The 25,330-nt window shown below is 40.6% G+C and overlaps 1 protein-coding gene across 4 annotated transcripts in view; it reads left to right on the top strand.

Annotated features, from left to right (window-relative positions):
- PTPRA (protein tyrosine phosphatase receptor type A) overlaps window positions 1–25,330 on the top strand; it is a 164,719-nt gene that overhangs the window by 74,211 nt on the left and 65,178 nt on the right. For 3 of the 4 annotated variants that reach the window (XM_061126740.1, XM_061126739.1, XM_061126738.1), the window contains 2 exons: window positions 22,777–22,855; window positions 24,083–24,424. In XM_061126740.1, the coding sequence (XP_060982723.1) occupies window positions 22,783–22,855; window positions 24,083–24,424 (415 nt within the window). In that variant the 5' untranslated portion in view covers window positions 22,777–22,782. Of the gene's footprint in view, window positions 1–22,776; window positions 22,856–24,082; window positions 24,425–25,330 lie in introns of those variants that run through there. The other variant, XM_061126741.1, reaches the window with a different exon arrangement.

The raw sequence follows: 25,330 nt of genomic DNA, 5'->3' as shown, positions 1-25,330 counted from the left end.
GATCTATCTTCTTTAATATAGGTGAATTATATTTATAGATTTTATATTAAAACATCCGTGTATACCTTGGATAAACTCAGGTTGATTGTGGGTTATCTTTTTCATATACTGAATTCATTTTGTTAGTATTCTGTTTAGGATTTTTGAATCTATATTGAGTCAAAATGATCTTATTTTATTTCTTATAATATTTTTGTCAAATTTTAATGTCAGATTTTCCTCATCTCTTAGAATGAATGTTTTGTTCCTTCTCTTTTTATCTATTTTGTTAGTTTATCAAAGAACCATCTTTTTGCTTTATTTCATTTTTATTGTATATTTTATGTATTGTGTCTATTATTATTTCTGTAATTTTTAAGCAACTTTATGATTGACATACAATAAACCATACACATTTAAAGTTTAAAATTTAGTAGGTTTTGACAAATATACAGCGGTGAAACTCACCATAATCAAGAGAGTGTGAACGTATCAATCACCCCTCAAAGTTTTCTGGTGTCTCTCTATAATCTCCTCTCCTTGCCCCTGCCTGCTCCTCCATTTCCAAGCAATCAGTGACCTATTTTCTGTCACTATAGGTGTTTTCTAGGTTTTTATGTAAGTGGATCATGTGTTTCTTTTTTAGAAAATAATTTTGTGTATGTACGTATTTATTTTTGGCTGTGCTGGGTCTTCTTTGCAGTGCTCAGGTTTCTCACTGTGGTAGCGTCTCATTGCAGAGCACAAGCTGTAGTCTCACGGGCTTCAGCAGTTGTGGCACACAGGGTTAGTTGCTCCAAGGCATGTGGGATTTTCCTGGACCAGGGATAGAAGCCTTGTCTCTTGCGTGGTGGATTCCTTACCCGTGAGCCACCCTGGAAGCCTGATAATGTGTTTCCAATGCTTTGACATCTGGAGCCTTGCTGACCCTGGAGAGACTGCACTTCCCGGCTTAGCCAGTTTCTAGAGATAGTAAAAAAAAAAAAAAAAACACTCACCTGCTAGAGTACCTTTCATACGCAAACCAACCAGTCCAGAGCCCACACCCTAAATACCTTAGTTATTGGGCTCTTATACCCTTCTTATACTCAGGAGGGCATGACGACCTACTCCAGTATTCTTGCCTGGAAAATCCCATGTCCAGAGGAGCCTGGCAGGCTCTAGTCAATAGAAAGTGAAAGTGAAGTCGCTCGTCATGTCCGACTCTTTGTGACCCCATGGATTGTAGCCTATCAGGCTTCTCCGTCCATGTGATTTTCCAGGCAAGAGTACTGGAGTGGGTTGCCATTTCCTTCTTCAGGGGATCTTCCCCACCCAGGGATCAAGACCGGGTCTCCTGCATTCTAGGCAGATGCTTTTACCGTCTGAGCCACCAGGGAGGTCGCATGCATGGAGAATAAATGCTGAACAGAAGGATTATAGACGGAGGTGAAAAGATCCACAGATGAAGTCGGTGTAGGGTATGCTGAGTCTAAGGTGTCTGAGGGCAGGTAGAAAGGGGTGAATTGATCTGAGAAGGAAAGTTGGAAGCACCCAGATTTTTATGCAAGATTCTTCCACTTCACGGCCACTCAGGGGCACAGCAAACTCAATCCCGCCAGGTTCCTACAGACCAAACCCTTGAGCGCAGGAGCCTTGGAGGAGTTCTCCCTACCACAAAAGCCGCTGGGTAGACGGGGGTCGGAAATACAGGAGAGCACCAGAGCTTGGTCGCCGCACTTAACGACCCTTTTGGGTACATGCGGGGACGGGCTTTCCTGAGTGGCTGCTGGACCCTCTGGGTCTGGCTGATTAGGGAACTCGTGGCTTAAATTGATTCTCTCGCCGCTTCCACCCATTCTGACCAGGCAGTTTTTCCTATCTGTGATAGCCAGTGTGGTCACAGAATCAGACACGACTGAGGCAGCTGAGCACACACACACCTATGGTCACTGTTGACCTGGTCAGTTTTCCCCAGGGCCATGTACCAGGTGACTAAGGACAGCCTTTAAGCCCCAGAGCTAATCTTAAACCTGTGTTCCTTCTGTCGTCCTTTCCTTCCTGAAGAAACAACAGTAATGGCTCTTACTCAGGTTTTCCCCTCACTCCCTCTCTTTTTGAGAATTGTAACAAGCAAGTCTTTTCAGGGACAGTCCTCTGATTTGTTGGTCACAGCATGTGTGAATAATAATAAAACCTATATTTTAAAACAAGTATGAACTCTTTTTTCTTACTCTTTTATTCAGCATAATTATTTTGAGATTCCTCCATGTTGTTGTGTATATCAACAGTTAATTCCTTCTTATCGCTGAGTAGTTTGTCATTATATGTCTATATGTAGTATTTCATTATATGTCTATACCAAATTTGTTTTTCTATCCATCTATTAATGGGCATTGAATTATTTCCACTTTGGGGCTGTTACAGATAAAGCTACTGTGAACAGTAATGAACAAATTTTTATATGAACATAACCTTTCCTTTCCTCTTAGATGAATACCCAAGAGTAGAATGGCTGGATCACAGTATATTATCTCCAGGGGTGCCCATTCACCTTGATGAGGTTGTTACCTCATTTGTAGTGCACAACGGCTGTGACTGTCTTCTTGCATCCAAGGACCTGCACCAGCTTTTGAGACAGCTTTTGGACAGCATGGCTGCGGGTGTAAACCTGAGCTCCTGTGTGCGGTGCCACAACCAGAAAGGCACAATTACTGTTTCTGACCATATTTTTCATCTCTTTGTTTTGTGTATCCTTTGTCTACTTACTGTAGATACAGGTGATTTCGTTACTTTTGTCTTTTAACTTCCCTCGTAGCTTTGTACATGGTTTATTTAATGTTTTTTTGTTTATTTGCCTTTAGTGATGCGCTTTTTCCTTTTGTCGTTTTCATGTTTCTAGTTGTTGCTGTGTTTTGTTTTTTTTTTCATTTATTTTTATTAGTTGGAGGCTAATTACTTTACAATATTGTAGTGGTTTTTGCCATACATTGACATGAATCAGCCATGGAAACCCATGGCTGATTCATGTTGTTGTTTTTTTTAAAGAAGTGCCTTTAAGACTTCCTGTAAAGTGGTTTGGTGGTGCTGAATTCTTAGCTTTTGCTTGTCTATAAAACTTTTGATCTCTATCAAATCTGAATGAAAGCCTGGCCAGGTAGAGTGTTCTTGATTGTAGGTTTTCCCCTTTCATCACTTTAAATATATTATGTGGCTCCCTTCTGGCCTGCAGTTTCTTCTGAAAAGTCAGCTAATAGCCATATGGAAGTCCCCTTGTACATAGCGTGTTGCTTTTATTTACTTACTTATTGCATGGTCCAAGTTTAGTGACCTGCTGATGCTAAGTTGTACAAAATTGCACCAATTAGGGCTTGTATTTGGCCAGCTCAAAAGTAATTATATCATTAGTTTGGTCAATTTAAATACTGTAGCTCCCTGTTGAATAGATGCACAGTCATTACACCCAAACATTAATGCATACAAAGCAACATGCCTTAGCTGCTTTTCATATTGTTTCTTTATCTTCTGTTTTTGCCATTTTAATTACAATGTGTCTTGTTGTGGTCCTCTTTGGATTGATCCATTTGGAGTTCTCTCTTCTTCCTGGACTTGAAAGTATAGAGAATGTCTTTTTCCTCTCTCAGGTTAGGGAAATTTTCAGCTATTATGTCTTGATATGTGTTCTCTGCCCCTTTCTCTTTTCTGGGACCCCTGTAATGCAAATGTCCGTACTGTGTTCTAGCAGTCTCTTAAATCGTCCTCATTTCTTTTTATTCTTTTTTGTTGTTGTTCAGCTTCAGTGATTTCCCCCATTTTGTCTTCCAACTTGCTGATCTGTTCCTTTTTATCATTTAATATACGGATGATGCCTTCTAGTGCATTTTTCATTTCAGTTACTGTACTCTTCATCTCTGGTTCTTCTTTATATTTTCTAACTCTTTGTTTTAAACTGCTAACTTCTCACTCTTTTCATCCGTTCTCTTCCCAAGTTCTTTGATCATTTTTATGATCATTACCTTGAACTCTCTGTCAGGTAGACTGCCCATCTGCCCTTCAGTTAGTTCTTTTTCTAGGGTTTTATCTTGTTCATTCATTTGGAACAAGTTCCTTTGACACCTCATTATGCCTACTGTGCTGTTTTTATTTCTGTGTATCTGGTAGGATATATTTCCCAACCTTGGATATGAGGTGTTTCATATGACATGTCCTGTGCATCCCAGCACTGCACTCCTCTCCAGTCAGCAGAGCTATATGCTCTAGGGGTGCCCACTGTATTGACTGCATTGATCCTTCTGTTGTGGTGGTCTGGTAGATGGGGCTGGTCCCTGGTCCATTTGGTTGCCAGGCCCTGCCCTGTATGGAGGCTACTGGCCGCTAGTTGGCTGGATGAGAGCATGAGGCAGCTGGTTCTGGAAGCCTGAGGGAGAACCATGGCTAGAGCCAGATTCTGGGGTGGGTGGTTGCAGGACCAGGGTTCCTGGATGTAGTGTAATCTGCTGGTAAGTGGGGCCGATTCCTGACATGCCTGACTACACGTTCCAGGGTGTTGCAAAGCTGGTGCTGCCCCACTGGTGAATGGGGCTGGACCCTGGGGCACCTGGGTGAGGAGTCCAAGGCTTCTTAGAGCTGGTGTTCGCCTTTTGGCATGTGGGCCATGGCTGGTATTAACCAGTTAGTAGGTGGAGGGAGACAGAGCCCAGAGATTCCTAGGGCTGGTGCCAGCTTACTGCTAGGAGGAGCTAAGTCCTGAGGTCTTTGAGTGCAGGGCCCTGGTTCAGCCTGCTGGTGGGCGGGGCTGCTGGCTGAGGGGCCCAAGATGTCCCAGAGCTGGTTTGACCTACTAGTGGGCACAGCTGGGTCCTGGGTGCAGGGGTCCCAAGGCTGGTGCCAGCCTGCTCACTTGTTGGCTGGGTCCTGACAGGGCAGACTGCAGGGCTGCAGTGGGCCTGGGACTGGTATCCACCAGCTCATGGGTAGGATTGGGACATGAGCTCCCAGGACACATGGCCTGCCCACCAGTGAGTGAAGCCAGGCCCCTGGGTCTCTGGCTACAGGGCTGAGTGATCTCAGAGCTGATGTTGAACACGTGCTGCTATGATTTCTGTTGCAGGGCCATGAGGGTCCTGGACTTGGTGTGGGTCCAATTCCCAACACAGCTGACTGATCTCTTTGGGTTGTCCTGAGGCTTATGCCTGCCCTCTACTGTAAGGACCAGATACCAGGTTGGCTAGCCGAGGGGCCCAAGGTGTCTTGGAGTTGATGTTGGCCTGCTGGTGGTTAGAGCTGGAGCCCAGGGGGTCCTGTAGCTAGTGCCTGCCTACTTGTGTTTCCCAGGGTCTCTGGCTGCAGGGCTCTGGGGGTCCTGCAGTTGATGTATTGGCTCACTGGTGTGCCTGCCCACTGGTGGATAGAGCTGGGTCCTAGGGTCTGTTGAATCTCAACATTAAAAAAAACTAAGATCATGGTATCTAATCCCATCACTTCAGGGCAGATAGAGGGGGGAAAGGAGAAGCAGTGACAGATTTAGTTTTTTTGAGCTCCAGAATCACTGCAGGTGGTGAATGTAGCTTTGAAATTAAAAGATACTTGCTCCTTGGAAGGAAAACTATGACAAACCTAGACAGCGTATTCATAGGCAGAGGTCTGTATAGTCAAAGCTATGGTTCTTCCAGTAGTCATGTACAGTTGTGAGAGTTGAACCATAAAGGAGGCTGAACACCAGAGAACTGATGCTTTCAAACTGTGGTGCTGGAGAAGACTCTTGAGAGTCCCTTGGACTGCAGGGAGATCAAACCAATCAATCCTAAAGGAAATCAACCCTGAATATTCATTGGAAGGACTGTTGCTGAAACTGAAGCTCCAGTGCTTTGTGGCCACCTTATGATATGGTTAGGTAGCATCACCAACTCAATGAAATTTGAGCAAACTCCAGGAGATAGTTGAGGACCGAGCAGCCTGGCGTGCTGCAGTCCATGGGTTCACAGAGGCAGACATGACTTAGCAACTGAACAACAACAGCATTCTGGTGGGTGGGGCTGTGTGTCCCGCCTGACTAGTTGCTTGGCCTGGGGTGTCCCAGTACTGGTACTGACAGGCTGGTGGGCAGAGCAATGTCCCAGTGCTAATAAGCTAGAGGGAGGATTCCAAAATGGTACTTGCTAGCACCAGTGTGGATGTGGTAGAACAGTTTCTTCCAAATGGCTGCTGCCAGTGTCTGTGCCCCTAGGGTGAGCCCTAGTTGCCTCTTGCCTCTTTAGGAGACTCTCCAAGATTAGCAGGTGGGTCGGACCAGCGTCCTTTCAAATTATTCCTTCTGCCCTTCATCCTGAAGCATATGAGAGTTTGTATGTACCCTTTAAGAGGTTATTTCTCACAGCTCTCTGAGACTCCTACAAGTAAGCCCACTTGGCCTTCAAAGCCAAGCACTCTGGAGACTTTTCCTGGTGCAGGCCCCCTGGACTGGGAACCCCAATGTGTAGCAAAAACTGGTTGCCGCTTGGGGAAAACCTCTGCAATGATGATTATCCTCCTGTTGTGTTTTGCCCACCTGGGTGTATGGTTTTGTTTTTTAACTTTTTATTTTATATATATATATATTATATATATATATATATATATTATATATATTTAACAGTGTCGTGATAGTTTCAGGTGGACAGCAAGGGGGCTCAGCCATGCATATACATGTATCCATTCTCTGCTAGGGGGTTTGGGTCTTGACTATGTCACAGCACCAGCGCTCCCGCCCTTCTGGTTGTGGTTTCCTTCTTATCTCTGTAGATCTTTCCTGCTAGATTCTGGTCTTTCTCATCAGTCGTAGCTCTGGAGATAATTCTGATTTTGGCATGCCTGCAAGAGGAGGTGCTCAGGACCATCGTACTTCACCATCTTGGCCATGCTCTGTCTCTGATTTGTTTTTAAATTTTGTGCATATAACCTGTACTATATTTTGGTTTTATATATCCAGTAGTTTATTCCAATATGTGATTTAAGTAGGACAAATAGTTTTCCATATTGTTCTTGGTCTTAATTAATCTGCATTTGGTATAAGTTTATACCAAACTGTTTTATTTATTGAAGTAGTCGAATTGATTTCCTTGTCTCCAGGACCCAAATTGAATCTTGCCTTAGGTGTAACTCAGAGATTAATAGAGTTTAACGTTCTGTTTCACAGCTTTAGTGGTTTTGTGGTGGTGTTGTTTTCCTTCTCTATATAGGCTTATCTCTGGAAACGGGCTGCTTCTAGAAGTTCAGATTCCTATTAATTTTGCCTCTTATCACATTCTTTTTCTCCATGGAAGACTGATAACAAAAGTTGATTTCTGGTGTCCCAGGACTCATTGAGGAGCCCTTCAGTTTTTCAGGTTCTTTTTTCTCACTAGCCAGTATTCAGTATGTGCCATTCCTGCTCCACCCTCCCTTGGTGACGTGTCAGTTTTTTATTCATCAGCACCCACCTTCTCCTGCCTCCTGTGTCTGTCAGATGTCTCCTGCCTGGCTTACTCATTGCTGCTCTTGTCAGGCTCTGCAGCTGTCCTCTCCCTTCCTCTGGCATGCTGCCTGACTTCCGTGGCAGCTGCTCTCTCGTTGCCTGTCTGCCATTCTGCCCCATCTCCAGCCTCTCACCCCCTCATCCCTTCCCCCTTCGGTGCAGCATGTACTGTAGTACTGTGTCATTCTCAGTGTTCAGAACTAAGTTCATCACCTTCGCTGCAGTATGTCCCAAAGCCAATCATCCTCCTGCGTATAGCATTGAGATTCATCTAAGTTGGAAACCTGGGCCTTCCTTACCTCTGGCATCTCATTGTTAAGTTTTTAGTTCTGCCCCTGTACTCTGAGATCTGTACCCCTATACGCTGCCGCTACAGCTCTGAGGTTCTAAATTCCAAATTGTTACTGTCAACCTCCCTGTGTTAAAGCCTTTGGTGGTTCCTCAGTGAGTTTAGTGGGAAGTCAGAACTTTTTATTATAGCCTAACGGGCACCTTTGTGATCTATTCATTGCTCCTTCTAGCCTCATCTCCTGTATTTCCTCCACATATCCTCATAGACCCCACTCTTTCATGCTTAATTAACATTTTCACATTCATTCAGCAAATGTTTATTGAGGTCCTGCTTGATAGCTTTCCTGCTTTGCCATTCCTGGAGCAATATAGACCTTTTCGAGTTTCAGAGTCCTCTTTGCTCTAAAGACTATTTCTTATTTCTGACCCTTCTCTTGGCTAACTACTCTTTATCCTCCCAAGTTTATCTCAAGCATTACCTCCTCTGAAAATTCTTTCTCTGGTCTACAGTTTTACTACCTCATCTTAGTGTGAATTCACCAACATTATGCCACACGATAATTCAGGGTTTGAACAAATAGCTTATTTGTCCCTCACCACTTGTCCCTCACAATCTATATCTAGTCCATATCCAACCTGTGTATTCCCATTATGGTGAACTACAAAGCCCATGAACTTTGGAGTTTTAAAAGCCTTGGGTTTGAATCCTAGTAGGTAGGTACTTAATGGATATGTGGCCTTAAACAAATTCCTTGACCTCTTTGATCTTTATTCATTTGTAAAATGGAAAAACAATACCTGACTCAAAAGGTGGTTGTGGGGAATAATTAGGTTAAAGTATACAGAATGCCTAGTGCAAGTGCCTAGCACAGAGCAGACAACCAAGGATTATAGTTGTAAAAATAGTTTTTGTTTTTAATAATAAATAATAAAATGTTGATTGAGTATCAGTTAGCTGAAGGGACTGAACTGTCCATCTGAGTGCCTTTTTCTCAAAGCAAACCTGAACTGCTCTAGAAGAAGGGTCGGACAGAGCTTAACACTCCTAGCTGCCACTTCTTTGTTTCTTTCACACCTGGAAGTATCCTTCAACAGTCTGTAAACTTTTTGAATTCTACAACTGCCAACTATGTGACCATCTCTCAATTTCTGTATCTTCAAAATGGGAGTAAGAATATCTCTCTTGTAGAGTTGCTCTGAGATTTAACTGAGGTAAAAGGCCAAATATTCAGATAAATTGTACCAGACACTTGATCATATTTTATCAATGTATTGAATAGTGAATGGTTAACTTTGTATAGGTGGACTTTTACTAGAAGCTATCACAGCCAGAGTCTAAACTCTAGAGAATGTGCATATTGGCAGAGCTCTCCTTTGCTGCTGGGAATTACATAATATTGATTCCTTGTAACACTTTTTATTTAGCATATACATATGCAGCGTTGTGCTTCCTAACAAGAGCATCAAGAAAAATGCATTTCAGAGTACCCTCATCATTTCCATTCCTCATCCATTACAAGTCATAGTTGGTCTTATTCTTTATCAGGATTGGGGTTGGTTGCATATATCAGAGTATAGGTTTATTTCTTTCTTGTATGTATGAAATCTGAAAGTAAGCAGGGCTGGTATGACAGTTCACCAGTGTCATCAGAGAATTCAGTCTCTTTCTAAAAGCTCTAATTCTGTTATCCTGGAAGTCACTTCAGAGTTCATAATGGCTGCTGGGGCTCTAATCATCACATCTGAATTCTAGATTACAAGGAAAAGGACAGAGAAAAAAAAAAGACTCCCTCCCTCCCTCTTAAACCACCTTCCTAGAGATCTCATAATATATTTTTTTCCCGCATGATATACTTAAGCTTATACCTCCTTGGCCAGAATTTAGCACTTGTCCACCCCTAACTGAAAAATGGATGTGTTCTCCTAGCATCCAGTTTTCTTTCTTTCTTACTCTCCTTTTCTTAGGAGAGGATGGCCTGTCTCTCTGGACTACTAGGTCCACTGATGGTGAGTGTACATCTGGGCAAGGAATGTTCCTCTTTGGCCAGAAGCTCACAAAATCTTTCTCTACAAGATATTCAACATACCTGTGATGGTTCCTTCATCTCGAGTGCAGTATATATATTTCAAATAATATACCCCTGAAATGTGTGTAAGCATATATAATTGATTGCTTATGAATTTCTGTGATTCAAGAGAGACTTCCTCCCAGAATATTGGAAATAAAAGCAAAACTAAACAAATGGGACCTACTGAAACTTAAAAGCTTTTGCACTACAAAGGAAACTATAAGTAAGGTGAAAAGACAGCCCTCAGATTGGAAGAAAATAATAGCAAATGAAGAAACAGACAAAGGATTAATCTCAAAAATATACAAGCAACTCCTGCAGTTCAATTCCAGAAAAATAAATGACCCAATCAAAAAATGGGCCAAAGAACTAAACAGACATTTCTCCAAAGAAGACATACAGATGGCTAACAAACACATGAAAAGATGCTCAACATCACTCATTATTAGAGAAATGCAAATCAAAACCACAATGAGGTACCATTACACGCCAGTCAGGATGGCTGCTATCCAAAAGTCTACAAGCAATAAATGCTGGAGAGGGTGTGGAGAAAAGGGAACCCTCTTACACTGTTGGTGGGAATGCAAACTAGTACAGCCACTATGGAAAACAGTGTGGAGATTTCTTAAAAAACTGGAAATAGACCTGCCATATGACCCAGCAATCCCACTTCTGGGCATACACACTGAGGAAACTAGATCTGAAAGAGACGCATGCACCCCAATGTTCATTGCAGCACTGTTTATAATAGCCAGGACATGGAAGCAACCTAGATGCCCATCAGCAGATGAATGGATAAGGAAGCTGTGGTACATATACACCATGGAATATTACTCAGCCGTTAAAAAGAATTCATTTGAATCAGTTCTAATGAGATGGATGAAACTGGAGCCCATTATACAGAGTGAAGTAAGCCAGAAAGATAAAGAACATTACAGCATACTAACACATATATATGGAATTTAGAAAGATGGTAACGATAACCCTATATGCAAAACAGAAAAAGAGACACAGAAATACAGAACAGACTTTTGAACTCTGTGGGAGAAGGTGAGGGTGGGATGTTTCGAAAGAACAGCATGTATATTATCTATGGTGAAACAGATCACCAGCCCAGGTGGGATGCATGAGACAAGTTCTCGGGCCTGGTGCACTGGGAAGACCCGGAGGAGTCGGGTGGGGAGGGAGATGGGAGGGGAGATCGGGATGGGGGGTGCGTGTGGATCTATGGCTGATTCATGTCAATGTGTGACAAAACTCACTGAAATGTTGTGCAGTAATTAGCCTCCAACTAATAAAAAAATAAATAAAAAAGAGAGAGAGACTTCCTTGCTCTAAGAACATTTAGGAAATATTCTTAGACTCTGAATATCAGAAAAACAATAGCTGTAATTTTTAGAACTTACTTTGTTGTTTGTTGTAAGACTTTTTAAGTATTTGCTGTTGGCATCTTGGTTTTCCTTTGTTATTTGAATGTTAAACTTTCCTGGTTTATCTCCCTAATGTGCAGTAGAAACAGATTTTTTTAAGTAAGAACTGTTTTTGTAATTTAAAAAAAATGTGTATCAGCCCTTTGTCTGGGTGTGGTGGGGTAGGCAAAAGGATGCAGTGTGTATGCCATTGTGTCCAATAAAATAGGGAATTGCCCAGAACTTCATGACTCATCTCCCGAAGCCTCTCTGCTTATTTGTGCTATTTTCACATATCGAAAAGCTTTATATTCACAAGCGTGTTTGAAAAATGAAAAACGTGTAAGTTTGAGTTTCTTCCCATTTGGCTTTCCTAGAGTATATAATTCTGTCTTTATTCAATCCGCTGTTGCCGAATCAGAAATAGTGTGTAAGATAGAGGAGGAAATCATATACAGTTATCTCCTACCTAACAAAAATAGACAGACTGATTAAAATAATCGTATATTAACACATGTATGTGGAATCTAGAAGTATGATATTGATGAGTGTATTGGCAGGGAAGGAATGGAGACGCAGCTATAGAGAACAGACTTGTGGACACATTGGGGAAGGAGGGAGTGGAATGAATGCAGGAAGTGTAACTGACATATGTACACACGTGGAAAGTGGGTAGCTGGTGAGAAGTTGCTATGTAACACAGGGAGCCCAGCCTAATGCTCTGTGTTGACCTAGAGGGATGGGATGAGGGAGGGGAGGGAGGTGATATAGGTATAATTATGACTGATTTGCATTGTTGTACAACAGAAATGAGCACAATATTGCAAAGCAATTCTCCTCCAATTAAAAAATAAATTGAAAAATAAATAACTGTGGTATACCAGTATGATGACCTACTATGCAACCATTGCAAAGAAAGGTAACTAGAAAGTATTGATGTGGAAGATATCCAGGATTTATTATTTTAAGTAAAAAATGCAAGCTGTAGACAGTATAGCTACTATCCTATTTATTTATTTATTTTTTATATATGGGTATCTATTTCTGAAGGATATGAAGGAAAGTATTTAGTGATCACTTTTGGAAAATGGGACAGGCAGGAGGTGAATGAGACTTTCAGAGTTTTCTTTATATCCCTCTGTTCTTTTTGACATCTTTGTTTTGTTTTGGGCTGCACCACACAGCTTGTGGGATCTTAGTTCTCTGACTAGAGATTGAACCCAAGACATTGGCAGTGAAAGCCCCAAGTCCTAACCACTGCACTGCCAGGAAATTCCCAGTTTATATGTCTTGTAATGAGCATGCTTTATCGATTTATTTTAATAGTTTATAATTTCAGTGAAGGAAAGGAGGACCATCGTCCTTCCTATTTAAGAAAAGTAATCTTTTAATTTGTTGTTGTTCTATCATTAAGTTGTGTCCAACTCTCTGTAACCCTATGGACTGCACCTGTCCTTCACTTTCTCTCAGAGTTTGCTCAAACTCATGTCCATTGAGTCGGTGATTCTGTCCAACCATCTCATCCTCTTTTGCCCCCTTTTCCTCCTGCCCTCAATCTTTGCCAGCAACGGGTTTTTTTCTAGTGAGTTAGCTCTTTACATCAGGTGGCCAAGGTACTGGAGCTTCAGCTTCAGCATCAGTCCTTCCAATGAATATTCAGGGTTGATTTCCTTTAGGATGGACTAGTTTGATCATCTTACAGTCCACGGGACTCTCAATGAAGTAGTCAGTGAAGGAGAAGTAGGTATTTTTCTGGAATTCTCATTTTTTTATAGTCCAACAGATGTTGGCAGTTTGATCTCTGGTTCCTCTACCTTTTCTAAATCCAGCTTGTACATCTGGAAGTTCTCAGTTCATGTACTGCTAAAGTCTAGCTTAAATGATTTTGAGGATTACCTTGTCGGCATGTAAAATGAGCACAACTGTGTGGTGGTTTGAACATTCTTTGCTATTGCCCTTCTTTAGGATTGGAATGAAAACTGACCTTTTCCAGCCCTGTGGCCATTGCCAAGTCTTCCAAATTTGCTGGCATATTGAGTGCAGCACTTTAACAGCATCATCTTGTAGGATTTTCAATAGCTTAACTGGAGTTCCATCGCCACCACTAGCTTTGTTTGTAGTAATGCTTCCTAAGGTCCACTTGACTTCACACTCTAAGATGTCTGGCTCTAGGTGAGTGATCACACCATCTAAGATCTTTTTTGTACAGTTCTGTGTATTCTTGCCACCTCTTCTTAATCTCTTCTGCTTCTTTTAGGTCCTTGCTGTGTGGAGTCATACATTACTCTTTTCTGTAAGGCTTTTTTCACTCAGCATGATGGTTTTTAATTTATTTTTTTATTGAAGGATAATTGCTTTACAGAATTTTGTTATTTTCTGTCAAACCTCAACATGAATCAGTCATAGGTGTACATATATGCCTTCCCTTTTGAACCTCCCTCCCATCATTCTCCTCATCACCCCCCACCCCTCTAGGTTGATACAGCACCCCATTTGAGTTTCCTGAGTGGCTTTTAGATTCATTCATGTTTTTGTGTGTATCTGGAGTTCTTTCCTTTTAATCACTGAGTAATATTTCATTGTGAGGGGAAAAAAATCCACTTCTGTTTATATATTCTGTTATTGGTGGTTACTTGGGTTATTTTCAGCTTTTTGTTACAAGCATTATTGTACTTATCTTTTGGATGTATACTCTCATTTCTGTTACATAAATATATAGAAGTGGAATTACTGGATCACAAGGTTAGATGTCTATAAATCAGACAAAAAGTATCACAGATAACTCATCTAAAAATCATTCTGTGACAAGGCAGAACCATTTCTACTATGAGAGTTTGTGCACAGGCTTCCTGGCATTGTGCGGACTTCAGCTGAACAGGGCTCGTTGCCTTCTGGCATTTGATAGTGCACATTTCCCTCAGATTCAAACTATTTAACTGTTCATCCTTGTCAGGACGAGGCCTTCATCATAGAACCAACTTTTTAAATCCCCAGTTCATAGAGAGGTATGGGGAAGAAATGAATTTGGGGACGTATGGGGTGTCAGTAAATAAGATGTGACAGAGAGGTTGAGGGATTTAGCAACAGAGAGGTGGTGTGTGTGTGTCAGACACATACCCAGAGAGAAGGGTGGAGGAGAGAGGAAGAGAAACGGAGATGGGCGAAGGAAAAAGAAACACAAGTGGGCCTTTCCTCTTGTGAATTTTAATTGAGTTTTTTTGCAAATGGCATTTTTAAGATGGTTCAAAATTTTTAAAGTCTTGTGTGCTGAAATAAAATGATCTCCAAAGAACCTCCTCATTCTGTTTAACAGCTGCATAGTATTCCATTTTATAAATATGCAGTAACTTATTTAAACATGTCCTCCTCTCAGGTTATTTTCAGTCTTTTTCTGTTGCAAACTGTGTTGTATGGAATAGCATTTAAAAGATCACTTTAAAAATATAGGTATATCTGTAAAGTTCCCAAGTAGAATTGTGTGAAAGAGCTTGTGCTTTCGTAACTCTGGTAAGTATTGACACTTTGTATGAGAGTATTTGTTTACACAAACCCTTGCCATCGCAGTGGTTTGGTTTGTTTTTTTAATTTATTTTTGGCTGTGCCAGGTCACTGCTCTAGTTGCTGTGTGCGGGCTTCTCATTGTGGTGTCTTGTTACAGAGCACAGACTCTAGAGCATGAGGCTCTAGAGCTCAGTTGAGTTGCTCAGTCGTGTCCAACTGTTTGTGACCCCATGGACTGCAACATGCCAGGCCTCCCTGTCCATTTCCTGGAGCTTGCTCAAACTCATGGCCATCAAGTCGGTGACGCCATCCAACTGTCTCATCCTCTCTTGTCCCCTTCTCCTCCTGCCTTCAGTCTTTCCCAGCATCGGGGTCTTTTCCAGTGAGTCAGTAGTTACGGCACATGGGTTTTAGTTTCACCGTGGCATGTGGAATCTTCCTGGACCAGGGACTGAACCATAAGCAGGCAGATTCTTAACCACTGGATCACCAGGGAAATCTACCAGTGTGGTGGTGTTAAAGTTTTTCTGTATTTGCCTATCTGATAGGTGAAAAATGACATTTCAGTGTAGCTTTTATCTGACTTTTCTTTGATTGTGAGTGGGGTTAAGAATTTGTTCTTACATTTTAAGAGAGCTATCTGGTTTTCTGTGAATCTGTTTCATCTCTTTTGTCATCTCTTAATATGTAGGAGTCCTTTATTATATCAAGGAAATTAGACTTTTGTGAATTAGTTGGAAATATTTTTATAATGCTTTAAAAATAAAGAGGTAGCTGTTTTAGTGGACTGGTGGGAAAAGAAGCCAGATTGCTATGGAGACAACTCTTTCTAGAAATTTGGCTGCAAAGGTAAAGTAGAATGATTGCTAGCTGGAGGACTGATGTACATTAAAAGAGGCTCTTCTTTTCTATGAAAAATTCTTCAGTTTAATTCAGTTTAGTTGCTCAGTTGTGTCTGACTCTTTGCAACTCCATGGACTGCAGCATGCCAGGCCTCCCTGTGCATCACCAACTCCCGGAGCTTGCTCAGTTCATGGCCATTGAGTCGGTGATGTCTTGCAACCATTTCATCCTGTCATCCCCTTCTCCTCTTGCCTTCAACTTTTCCCAGCATCAGGGTCTTTTCTAGTGAGTCAGTTCTTCACATCAGGTGGCCAAAGTATTGGAGCTTCAGCTTCAGCATCAGTCCTTCCAGTGAATATTCAGGGTTGATTTCCTTTAGAATTGACTGGCTTGATCTTGCAGTCCAAGGGACTCTCTCAAGAGTCTTCTCCGGCACCACAATTCAAAAGCATCAATTCTTCAGTGCTCAGCTTTCTTTATAGTCCCAACTGTCACATTCATCCATGACTACTGGAAAAACCATAGCTTTGACTAGATGGACCTTTGTCAGCAAAGTAATGTCTCTGCTTTTTAATATGCTGTCTATGTTTTTCATAGGTCTTCTTCCAAGGAGCAAGCATCGTTTAATTTCATGGCTGCAGTAACCATCTGCAGTGATTTTGGAGCCGAAGAAAATAAAGTCTGTCACGGTTTCCATTGTTTCCCCATCTGTTTGCCATGAAGTGATGGGAATAGATGCCATGATCTTAGTTTTTTGAATGTTGAGTTTTAAGCCAGCTTTTTCATTCTCCTCTTTCACTTTCATCAAGAGGCTGTTTAGTTCTTCACTTTCTGCCATAAGGGTGATGTCATCCACATATCTGAGGTTATTGATATTTCTCCCTGCAATCTTGATTCCAGCTTGTGCTTCATCCTGCCCAGCGTTTTGCATGATGTACTGTGCATATAAGTTAAATAAACAGGGTGACACTATACAGCCTTGACGTCTCCTTTCCCAATTTGGAACCAGTCTGTTGTTCCATGTCCGGTTCTAACTGTTGCTTCTTGACCTGCATACCGATTTCTCAGGAGGCAGGTAAGGTGGTCTGGTATTCACATCTCTAAGAATTTTCCACAGTTTGTTGTGATCCACACAGTCAAAGGCTTTGGCATAGTCAATAAAGCAGAAGTAGATGTTTTTCTGGAACTCTCTTGCTTTTTCTATGATCCAACAGATGCTGGCAATTTGATCTCTGGTTCCTTTGCCTTTTCTAAATTCAGTTTGAACATCCAGAAGTTCTTGGTTCACGTACTGTTGAAGCCTTGCTTAGAGAATTTTGAATGTTACTTTTCAGTGACTGCAGTTGTGCCATAGTTTGAGCATTCTTTGGCATTGTCTTTCTTTGGGATTGAAATGAAAACTGACCTTTTCCAGCCCTGTGGCCACTGCTGCGTTTTCCAAATTTGCTGGCATATTGAGTGCAGCACTTTCACAGCATCATCTTTTAGGATTTGAAATAGCTCAGCTGGAATTCCATCACTTACACTAGCTTTGTTCCTAGTGATGCTTCCTAAGGCCCACTTGATGCCCACTTCGTATCCCTGGATGTCTGGCTCTAGGTGAGTGATCACACCATCATGGTTATCTGGGTCATTAAGATCTTTTTTGTGTAGTTCTTGTGTGTATTCTTGCCACCTGTTCTTAATATCTTCTGCTTCTGTTAGGTCCATACCGTTTCTGTCCTTTATAGTGCCCATCTTTGCATAAAATGTTCCCTTGATAACTCTGATTTTCTTGCAGTGATCTCTAGTCTTTCCCATTCTATGTTTTCCTCTATTTCTTTGCATTGCTCACTTAGGAAGGCTTTCTTAACTCCCCTTGCTGTTCTTTGGAACTCTGCATTCAGATGGATATATCTTTCCTTTTCTCTTTTGCCTTTCGCTTCTCTTCTTTTCTCAGCTATTTGTAAGAAATTCTTAATTGTGTTTAAATGTTGTTATGAAGGGGAGGTGTTAAAGCTAGAAGATGGTGTTAGAAGATCCACAGGACAAGGTTCCTAAGGAACTGAGATTCTTGGGAGGAAATTCAGAGAAGGAAGAAATTAGTAAATAAGGTGACTGGTAGGTAAGGGTGTCCCAGTCTAGTGGTTTCTGTTTTCTTTGAAGTTGAAGGCAAGACCAACAGCCAAGGATGTGAGAGGATATGTTGGAGAGAAGAGGAGGTTCCTTGTAATCACTGCAGTGGAGAATTGAAGAGAGAGCTAAGTAGGGAAATATAGAAAGATGGCAAAAATTGTTCAGAGTTCCGCTGAGGCAAAAACAGTGATCTCAAGCTTACGGGTTGTTTGATTTTCTTAAGAAGCTTTTGGCAGGCCAGGTTGGCTGACAGTTGGATTTGTTCCAGGTTGGGGGTTATTTTCCCATATAGGTATAATAGAAGAACAGTGTAGCAAAAGAATTTAGGATATTTGCAAGGCAGTGATTGAACTGACACCAGGTTTTCTTGGCTGAGTAGAGAAGGAAATAGAACAGAGGTATTGGAATGAAAATTAGAGGATCAAGGGACTGAAAGCCTGAGTGAGGTCCCAGGCTTTAGTAGTGAGGGACTGTGGTTGGAGAGTGGGTAGTGAGCTTCAGTGGGAGCGTTTTTCCCAGTGCTGGCAGAGTCTGAAGTACAGCCGTTGTCACAACCGGCCTCAGTGGAGTGGAAGTTGTGTAAGTGTTGTGGGACAGGGGACCTCTTCCAGAGCCCAAAGGTAGTCTCTTGTCTAACACTCAGAAATGAGTTGTCTGAGTATATAGAGATGCTGACAGAGCAAGAGACTTAATTGGGAAGGGACGCCCAGGCAGAGAGCGGGAGGGTAAGGGAACCCAGGAGAACTGCTCTGCCACATGGCTCAAAGTCATAGCCTCGGGTTTTATGGTAATGGGGTTAATTTCCAAGTTGTCTGACCAGTCATTTTAACTCAGGGTCCTTCCTGGTAGCACATGAATTCCTCAGCCAAGATGGATTCTAGCAAGGAGGACTCTGGGAGGTGGTAGGACACATGGCCTCTCCTTTGGACCTCTCCTGAACTCTTCCAGTTGATTGTGGCTTATTAGTTCTGTGTTCCTTACTGGAACCGCCTGTCATAAAGTAACTGTTGCGAATGGTTACTATAGTGCCTGGCCAGCATGGCAATTCAATCAGTGTGTTTTCCTTAAGATAAGGTCTTTGGAGTTGAAGTCAGAGAACTCAGAGATGTGTCTGGATGTGAATTGTGGCTGTCATCTGTGAGAATGTTGAAAAATCTTCCAAGAAAGCATCAGGACTTTGGGATGGGAAGAAAGCTGTGAGCCGCAGTGTATTGTCTTCAGTGAGTGCCAGGAAACCAGTAGGCAAAAAAAGCCCTCAGTAATGGGCTATTCAGTTTTTATCTGACTGGTTTTTAATATTTATTTTTATTTTTTTGGCTTCTCCACGTCTTTTCTTTCACAGCATGTGAACTATTAGTTGCAGCATGTGGAATCTAGTTCCCTGACCAGGGATCAAACCCAGGCCTCCTGCATTGGACAGGCTTGTTCCATTTTCTTAAATTCTTAAAATTCTTAAGACAAGAATACTGGAGTGGGTAGCCATTCCCTTCTGCAGGGGATCTTCCTGATCCAGGGATGAAACCTGGGTCACCTGCATTGCAGGTAGATTCTTTACCATCTGAGCCACCAGGGAAGCCCATAGCATACCAAATAGCAACAATTATTGTTTGGACTAGCAGCGTGATACTTACTACCAGCTTTTCCCTATTACTGGTTATTTGGGTTTCTTTTCTGTTTTTCCACTTAATGACTAAATAGCTCTTTATCATTTTAACCTTGAGTTTCAGATTATTTACATATACTCAAGAATAGAACCTTGGAAATGGGTCAGAAAACAATGTGGGCACCTTTAAGATTCTTGTATAATCTTTCTGGAAAGGAGTTTGTTGTTATAGGCTAATTGGTATTTCCAGCATTATTTCAATTCTTTTCATTTGACTCTTGGAAGCCTTGTATTTTCATGCCATTGGTCTTTCCTGCAAGTAAAAATGTTCTCTCGTTGTTATTTTCCTTTGATTAGTGGAGATAGTCAGCACTTTTTTGCGTGTTTTCTTAGCTGTTTCTTTTTCTCTTTTGTACATTATTTTTAGGTTTTTCACATTTTTCAGAAATGGAGTATTCCATATTAATATGAGTTCTTGTTTTAATTATTTGTTTTGTGACAGTTTTCCCAGTTCATTACCTTTTTTAAGGAATAGACTTTATTTTTTAGAGCAGTTTTATATTCACAACAAAATTCTGCAGAAAGTATAAAAAGTTCCCAAATTTTCCCTGTTCCCATACACACGCAACCTCCCCTACTGTTAACATCCCACACAGTATACACTTACAACAGTTGATGAACCTACATTGACATCATTATAACTGAGAGTCCATAGTTTACATTAGAGTTCACCTCTGATGTTACACATTTTCTGTGTTTGGACAAATGTATAATGACATGTATCCACCAGTGTATTACCACACAGAATAGTTCACTGCCCTTAAAATCCTCTGTGCTTCACCTGTTCATTCCCCTCTCCTCCCTAACCTAGCAACCGCTGCCTTCAGAGCCTTGCCTTTTCAAGTATTATCATATAGTCAGAATCATACAGACTGTAGCCTTTTCATATTGGTTTCTTTTACTTAGTGATAGGCATTTTTCTCCATGTTTCTTCATGGCTTGGTGGCTCATATCTTGTTAGTGCTAAATAATATTCCATGTTGTAGATGTACTACAGTTTGTTTATTCATTCATCTACTGAAAAACAACTTGCTTGCTTCCAAGTTTTGGCAGTTATGAATAAAGCACATTTCTATATGGGTATAAGTTTTCAATTCTTCTTGGGTAAATACCAAGGAGCACAATTGGCTGGATCATATAAGAGTAACTTTAGTTGTGCAAGAAACCAGCAAACTACCTTCCAAAGTGTCATTCCCACAGTGAAGGAGAGTTTCTGTGGCCCCACAGAGGCACTGGGAGTTGGTGGTGTCAGTTGTTTGGTATTCTGATAGGTGTGTAGTGGTGTCTCCTTGTTTTACTTTGCAATTCCCTAATGACATATGCTGTTAAACGTCTTTTCATTTGCTTGTTTCCCATTTGTATATCTTCCTTGGTGAGGTGTCTGTTCAGGCTTTTGACCATTTTTTAATCAGCTTGATAATTTTTTTATTGTTGAGCTTTTAGAGTTGTTTATTTTGGATAACAGTCCTTTGGCTAATGTGTCTTTTGCAAGTATTTTCTCACAGCCTCTGGCCTGTCTTATCATTCTCTTGATTTTGTCTTTGGCAGAGCAGAATTTTTTAGTTTTGATGAAGTGCAGTTGATTATTTTTTGATGGCTCTATCTTTGGTGTTGTATCTTAAAAATCATTGCCATTACCCAAGGTCATCTAGAATTTTCTATTGTGTTATGTTCCAGGAGTCTTTTGCATTTACATCTTGGTCTGTGATTCATTTTGAGTTAATTTTTGTGAAGAGGATAAGATCTGTGTCTAGTTTTTTGTTTTTGTTTTTCTTGGTATGTGTATGCCGAGTTATTCCAGCCCCATTTGTTCAAAAGACTGTCTTTGCTCCATTGTGTTGCCTTTGCTCCTTTGTCAAAGATCAGTTGACTATATTTGTGTGGGTCTTTATCTGGGTTCTTTCTTGTGTTCCATTGGTTTGTTTGTACCACACTGCCACTCTTTGCTGTATCTTTCTTTGCTTTTTTATATTACTATTTGCTTTTAAATTAATAGTAATTCTCTGGCTTTACTCTGCTTCTTCAGTATTGAGCTGGCTGTTCTCCATCTTTTGCATCTGCATATAAACTTTAGAACTAGTTGTTGATATCCACAAAATAGCTTGGTAGTATTTTGATTGAGATTGCAATGAATCTGTAAACCAAGTTGAGAAGAACTGATGTCTTGACAGTATGGAATCTTCCTGTCCATGAACATTGTTTGATTGATTTCTTTCATAATTTTTTCTATTGCCAGATATTCCATTTTTCCTTTGTGATTTTTTAAAATTTATTTTTCTATTGAAAGATAATTGCTTTACACCTTTGTGATTTCTTACATTGCCTTTATGTCTAGAAAATCCTTCCTCATTATGAATATATTCATTTATTTCCTTTTAAAATGTGTCTATAAACGTTTAATTCTTCAGCCCATCTGTATTGTATTTTGATACATGGAGTGAAGTGATGGTCTAGCCTGCTTCCTCCAAATACATTGTTATTTTTCACAAAGCCATTTCCTATTGATTTATCTAGAGTATACATGAATACATACACAATAATCAGCCTTCCAATCTGTTTCTTACCCTTATGGAGGAAATTGTGTGCTCTCCCCATTTTGGGTAACAGTCAGGTGGGAAGAGTGGGGAACTGGTCAAATCATGTATGGTTATACCTTGGGAAGGCCATTGGCTGAACCCAGTTCCCTGCTAAGCAAGATTGCTGGTATTAATGGCAATCTCCTGGAGGGTGTATAAACCACCTACATCTCTCCACCCTCCCTCAGAGATTTTCATGTTCTCCTCGGAGAGGCATGTTCTGATTGCCTTGGAGAGTCACTGCCACATTAAATTACCTCTGTGCTATGAGTCCCATGAAATTGGGACCTTGGAGTATATTGTTCCCTTGTTGTTTCCCTGATAGCTAGCTTAGTATCAGGCACAGACATCTGAATGGATGAATAAACCTCTATTACCAGTGTGAATGGGCCACAGCCCTCTGATATGGTTTGAAGAGAAATAAAGTTTGAGGACAGCTGTATAATGTCTGTTTTGGAGGTCAGTACATCCATGCAGTCAACCTACCTTCTCAGTGTTTCTCATTCTGAAGACACTAAAGCTGCAATTACCTAGGAAGCTTTTAAAAGGACTGCTATCTACCTCTCACTCCCTGAGATATAGTCTGGCACAGAATTTTGTTGTTATTAAGTTCTTTGAGTAATTCTAAACTATAGCCAAGATTGAGAATCACTGCTCTTACTTATAGTTATATAAACTTTCAGTTAAGTAGTTGGATTCCTGGAGAGTTGTGCTTATCAGACTCCTAAAAGATCTTTGGTCCTGTGTGTGCACTTTAATAGCTAGGAAGAATTTGCCCAAAATACTCCTTTGGTGAGTTGTTTGGACATAGTTTTACAGTATTTCAGTACTGTATCTAAAATGGCTCTCTCTTTTCCAGGTCAGCATGGATTCCTGGTTCCTTCTTACTCTGCTTGGCAGTGGTCTGATACATGTTGGTGCCAACAACACTACCATAGGTAAATTGCCATTTGATAAGATTGGTACTTGGAATAGAATTTTATTTTATTTTATTTTATTTTTTAATTTTTATTTTAATAAAAGTTAATTATTTATTTTTTAATTTTTATTTTAATAAAAATTAATAAATTTTATTTATTTAATTTATTTTAAACATAAATACTATTTATGTTTAGTGACCGAAGTTTGAAGACCTTGGTGGTACTAAAGAAAGAAAAAATTAACATTAATTAAGTTTTACTTAAAAGTGATGGCAAAATAAGTTGTCTTTGGGAATCTCTTGGTCATATTGTATGCTACACTCAGCATTGTTCTATATACCACGTACTACTTCAAATAAAGAGATTATATTCATTCCTGAAAAGGAAAACAAAATGGTGGCTATTTAAGACTCCTGTATATGGACTCTGAGGAGCTAACTAAGAGACCAGTTTTTCCCTCCATTAGACAGCAAACTTTTAGAAGTGGAGGGACGGATTCATTGTTTAAAGGGTCTATGCTCCTTGAAATGTACCTGGAGAAAATTGTGCTTCAAAAAGATATATGCACTCTTATGTTCATAATAGTACTATTCACAATAGCCAAAACATGAAAGCAGTCTAAATGTCCATCAACAGATGAATGGAGATGTGGTACATATATACAATTGAATACTGCTAAGCCATAAAAAATAATGAAATAATGTCATTTGCAGCAGCTTAGAAATTATCATACTAAGTCAAGTAAGTCAGAAAGAGAAAGACAAATACCATATATCACTTATATGTGGAATCTAAAATATGGCATAAATGAACCTATCTATGAAACAGAAATAGACTCACAAACATAGAGAACAGACTTGTGGTTGCCAAGGAGGCGAGGGGAGGGATTGCCTGTTAGTTTGGGATTGGTAGACACAGCCTACTATATTTAGAATGGATAAACAGCAAAGTTCTGCTATTATAGCACAGGGAAATATGAGCTGGGACAAACCATAGTGGAAAAGAATATTTAAAATGAAAGTGTATGTGTGTGTAACTGAGTCACTGCTGTGCAGCAAAGATTAGCACAACATTGTAAATCAGCTATACTTTAATTCTTTAAAAAGAAAATAAAAAGTGTGTGTGTGGTGTGTTTATTGGTCTCCAAGTGTTTGAGGTATAGTAGGACTTGTTGCTTTGTGTCTCATAACTTTTGAGATCTCAATTCTTTGTGTGATGTTTTCTTGGTTTTTTTGGTGTTTGTAGTTTCACCTTCAGTAGGTGTTACAAGATCTGTGAAAGCATCTACAACAGAATCACTTAAAGAAGAGAACAAAACTTCAAGTCCTACTCCTTCAGTAACTTCCTCTTCTTTGGCACCAACGTTCAGCCCAAATCTAACTCTGGGACCCACATTTGTAACCACTGTCAATTCTTCAGACTCTGACAATGGAACCACAAGAACAGTAAGCACCAATTCTGTAGTCACTACAATTTCACCAAGTGGAACATGGCTTCCAGATAACCAGTTCACAGATACCAGAACAGAACCTTGGGAGGGGAATGCCAGCACTGCCGCAACCACTCCAGAAACTTTTCCTCCTTCAGGTACTAGAGATGGTTTCTGTTTGTTCTTTCTTTGCCTCTTTGAGTTTATTCACCCTTTTATTGTTATTGTTTGTGTTTTCTAGCCATAAAATTTCTTGAAATAAGTAAAATTGCCCAAGCAAAGTAATGAAACCTAGATATAGGGGATTCTCAAGAATATCTGGTTCACATAGAATTAAGAGGAAAGAAGATAGGGGACTTCCCTGGTCATCCAGTGGTTAAGACTCCATTCTTCCAGTGCAGGAGGCACAAGCTCGATCCCTGTTCAGGAAACTGAGATCCAGCACACTGTATGGTATGGCAAAAAAAAGAGGAAAGAAGATAGATTCTGGAGGATATTCTGCTTTGCATGGAATCCTGGTTAGATTAGGGGTACTTAATGTTTAAAGATAGAGAAGAAGGTTGAAAATACAAGAGAAAGAGGATAGGTAATTGATAATGCTAGAAACTGAGGTTGAAAGGATAGTGTAATTGAGTAATAGGATTAGCCTTGAAAAGGAAAGAATCCCTGGAGACCATGGGAAGGAGAACGGGCCTGGGTATCTATAACAGTTAGATAAGAGTAGAAGACCTGTGGCCAGGAGTAGAATTATTAAGAGAAGATCAGGGAAACAGTTAAGTTACAGTGCCAGTTTGTTCAGGGCCTGCACCCAACCCACTTCTCCTTGAGTCAGTCACTGAAGCGCAAGTGGCTTTGAAGATAGAATCAGAGCCCTGAGGATGAGGCCGCATGGGGGAGGGCAAATTCCCAAGGGTTGGGAAGGTCCCTCCTAGGGCTTCTGTGAGTAGTAAAAGGAAGTCATTATTCCTTGACAGCTGTAATTGTCATTCCTTTTCTAGCAAAAGTCAGTTACTCTTCTTTGGTCTCATCCCCTTGGCTCATATTTTTTACTTGTTAGATGGTGA

The sequence above is a fragment of the Dama dama genome, chromosome 23 (assembly GCF_033118175.1).
Source record: "Dama dama isolate Ldn47 chromosome 23, ASM3311817v1, whole genome shotgun sequence".
Lineage (NCBI taxonomy): Eukaryota > Metazoa > Chordata > Mammalia > Artiodactyla > Cervidae > Dama > Dama dama.
This window is presented reverse-complemented; position numbering and strand designations above follow the sequence as displayed.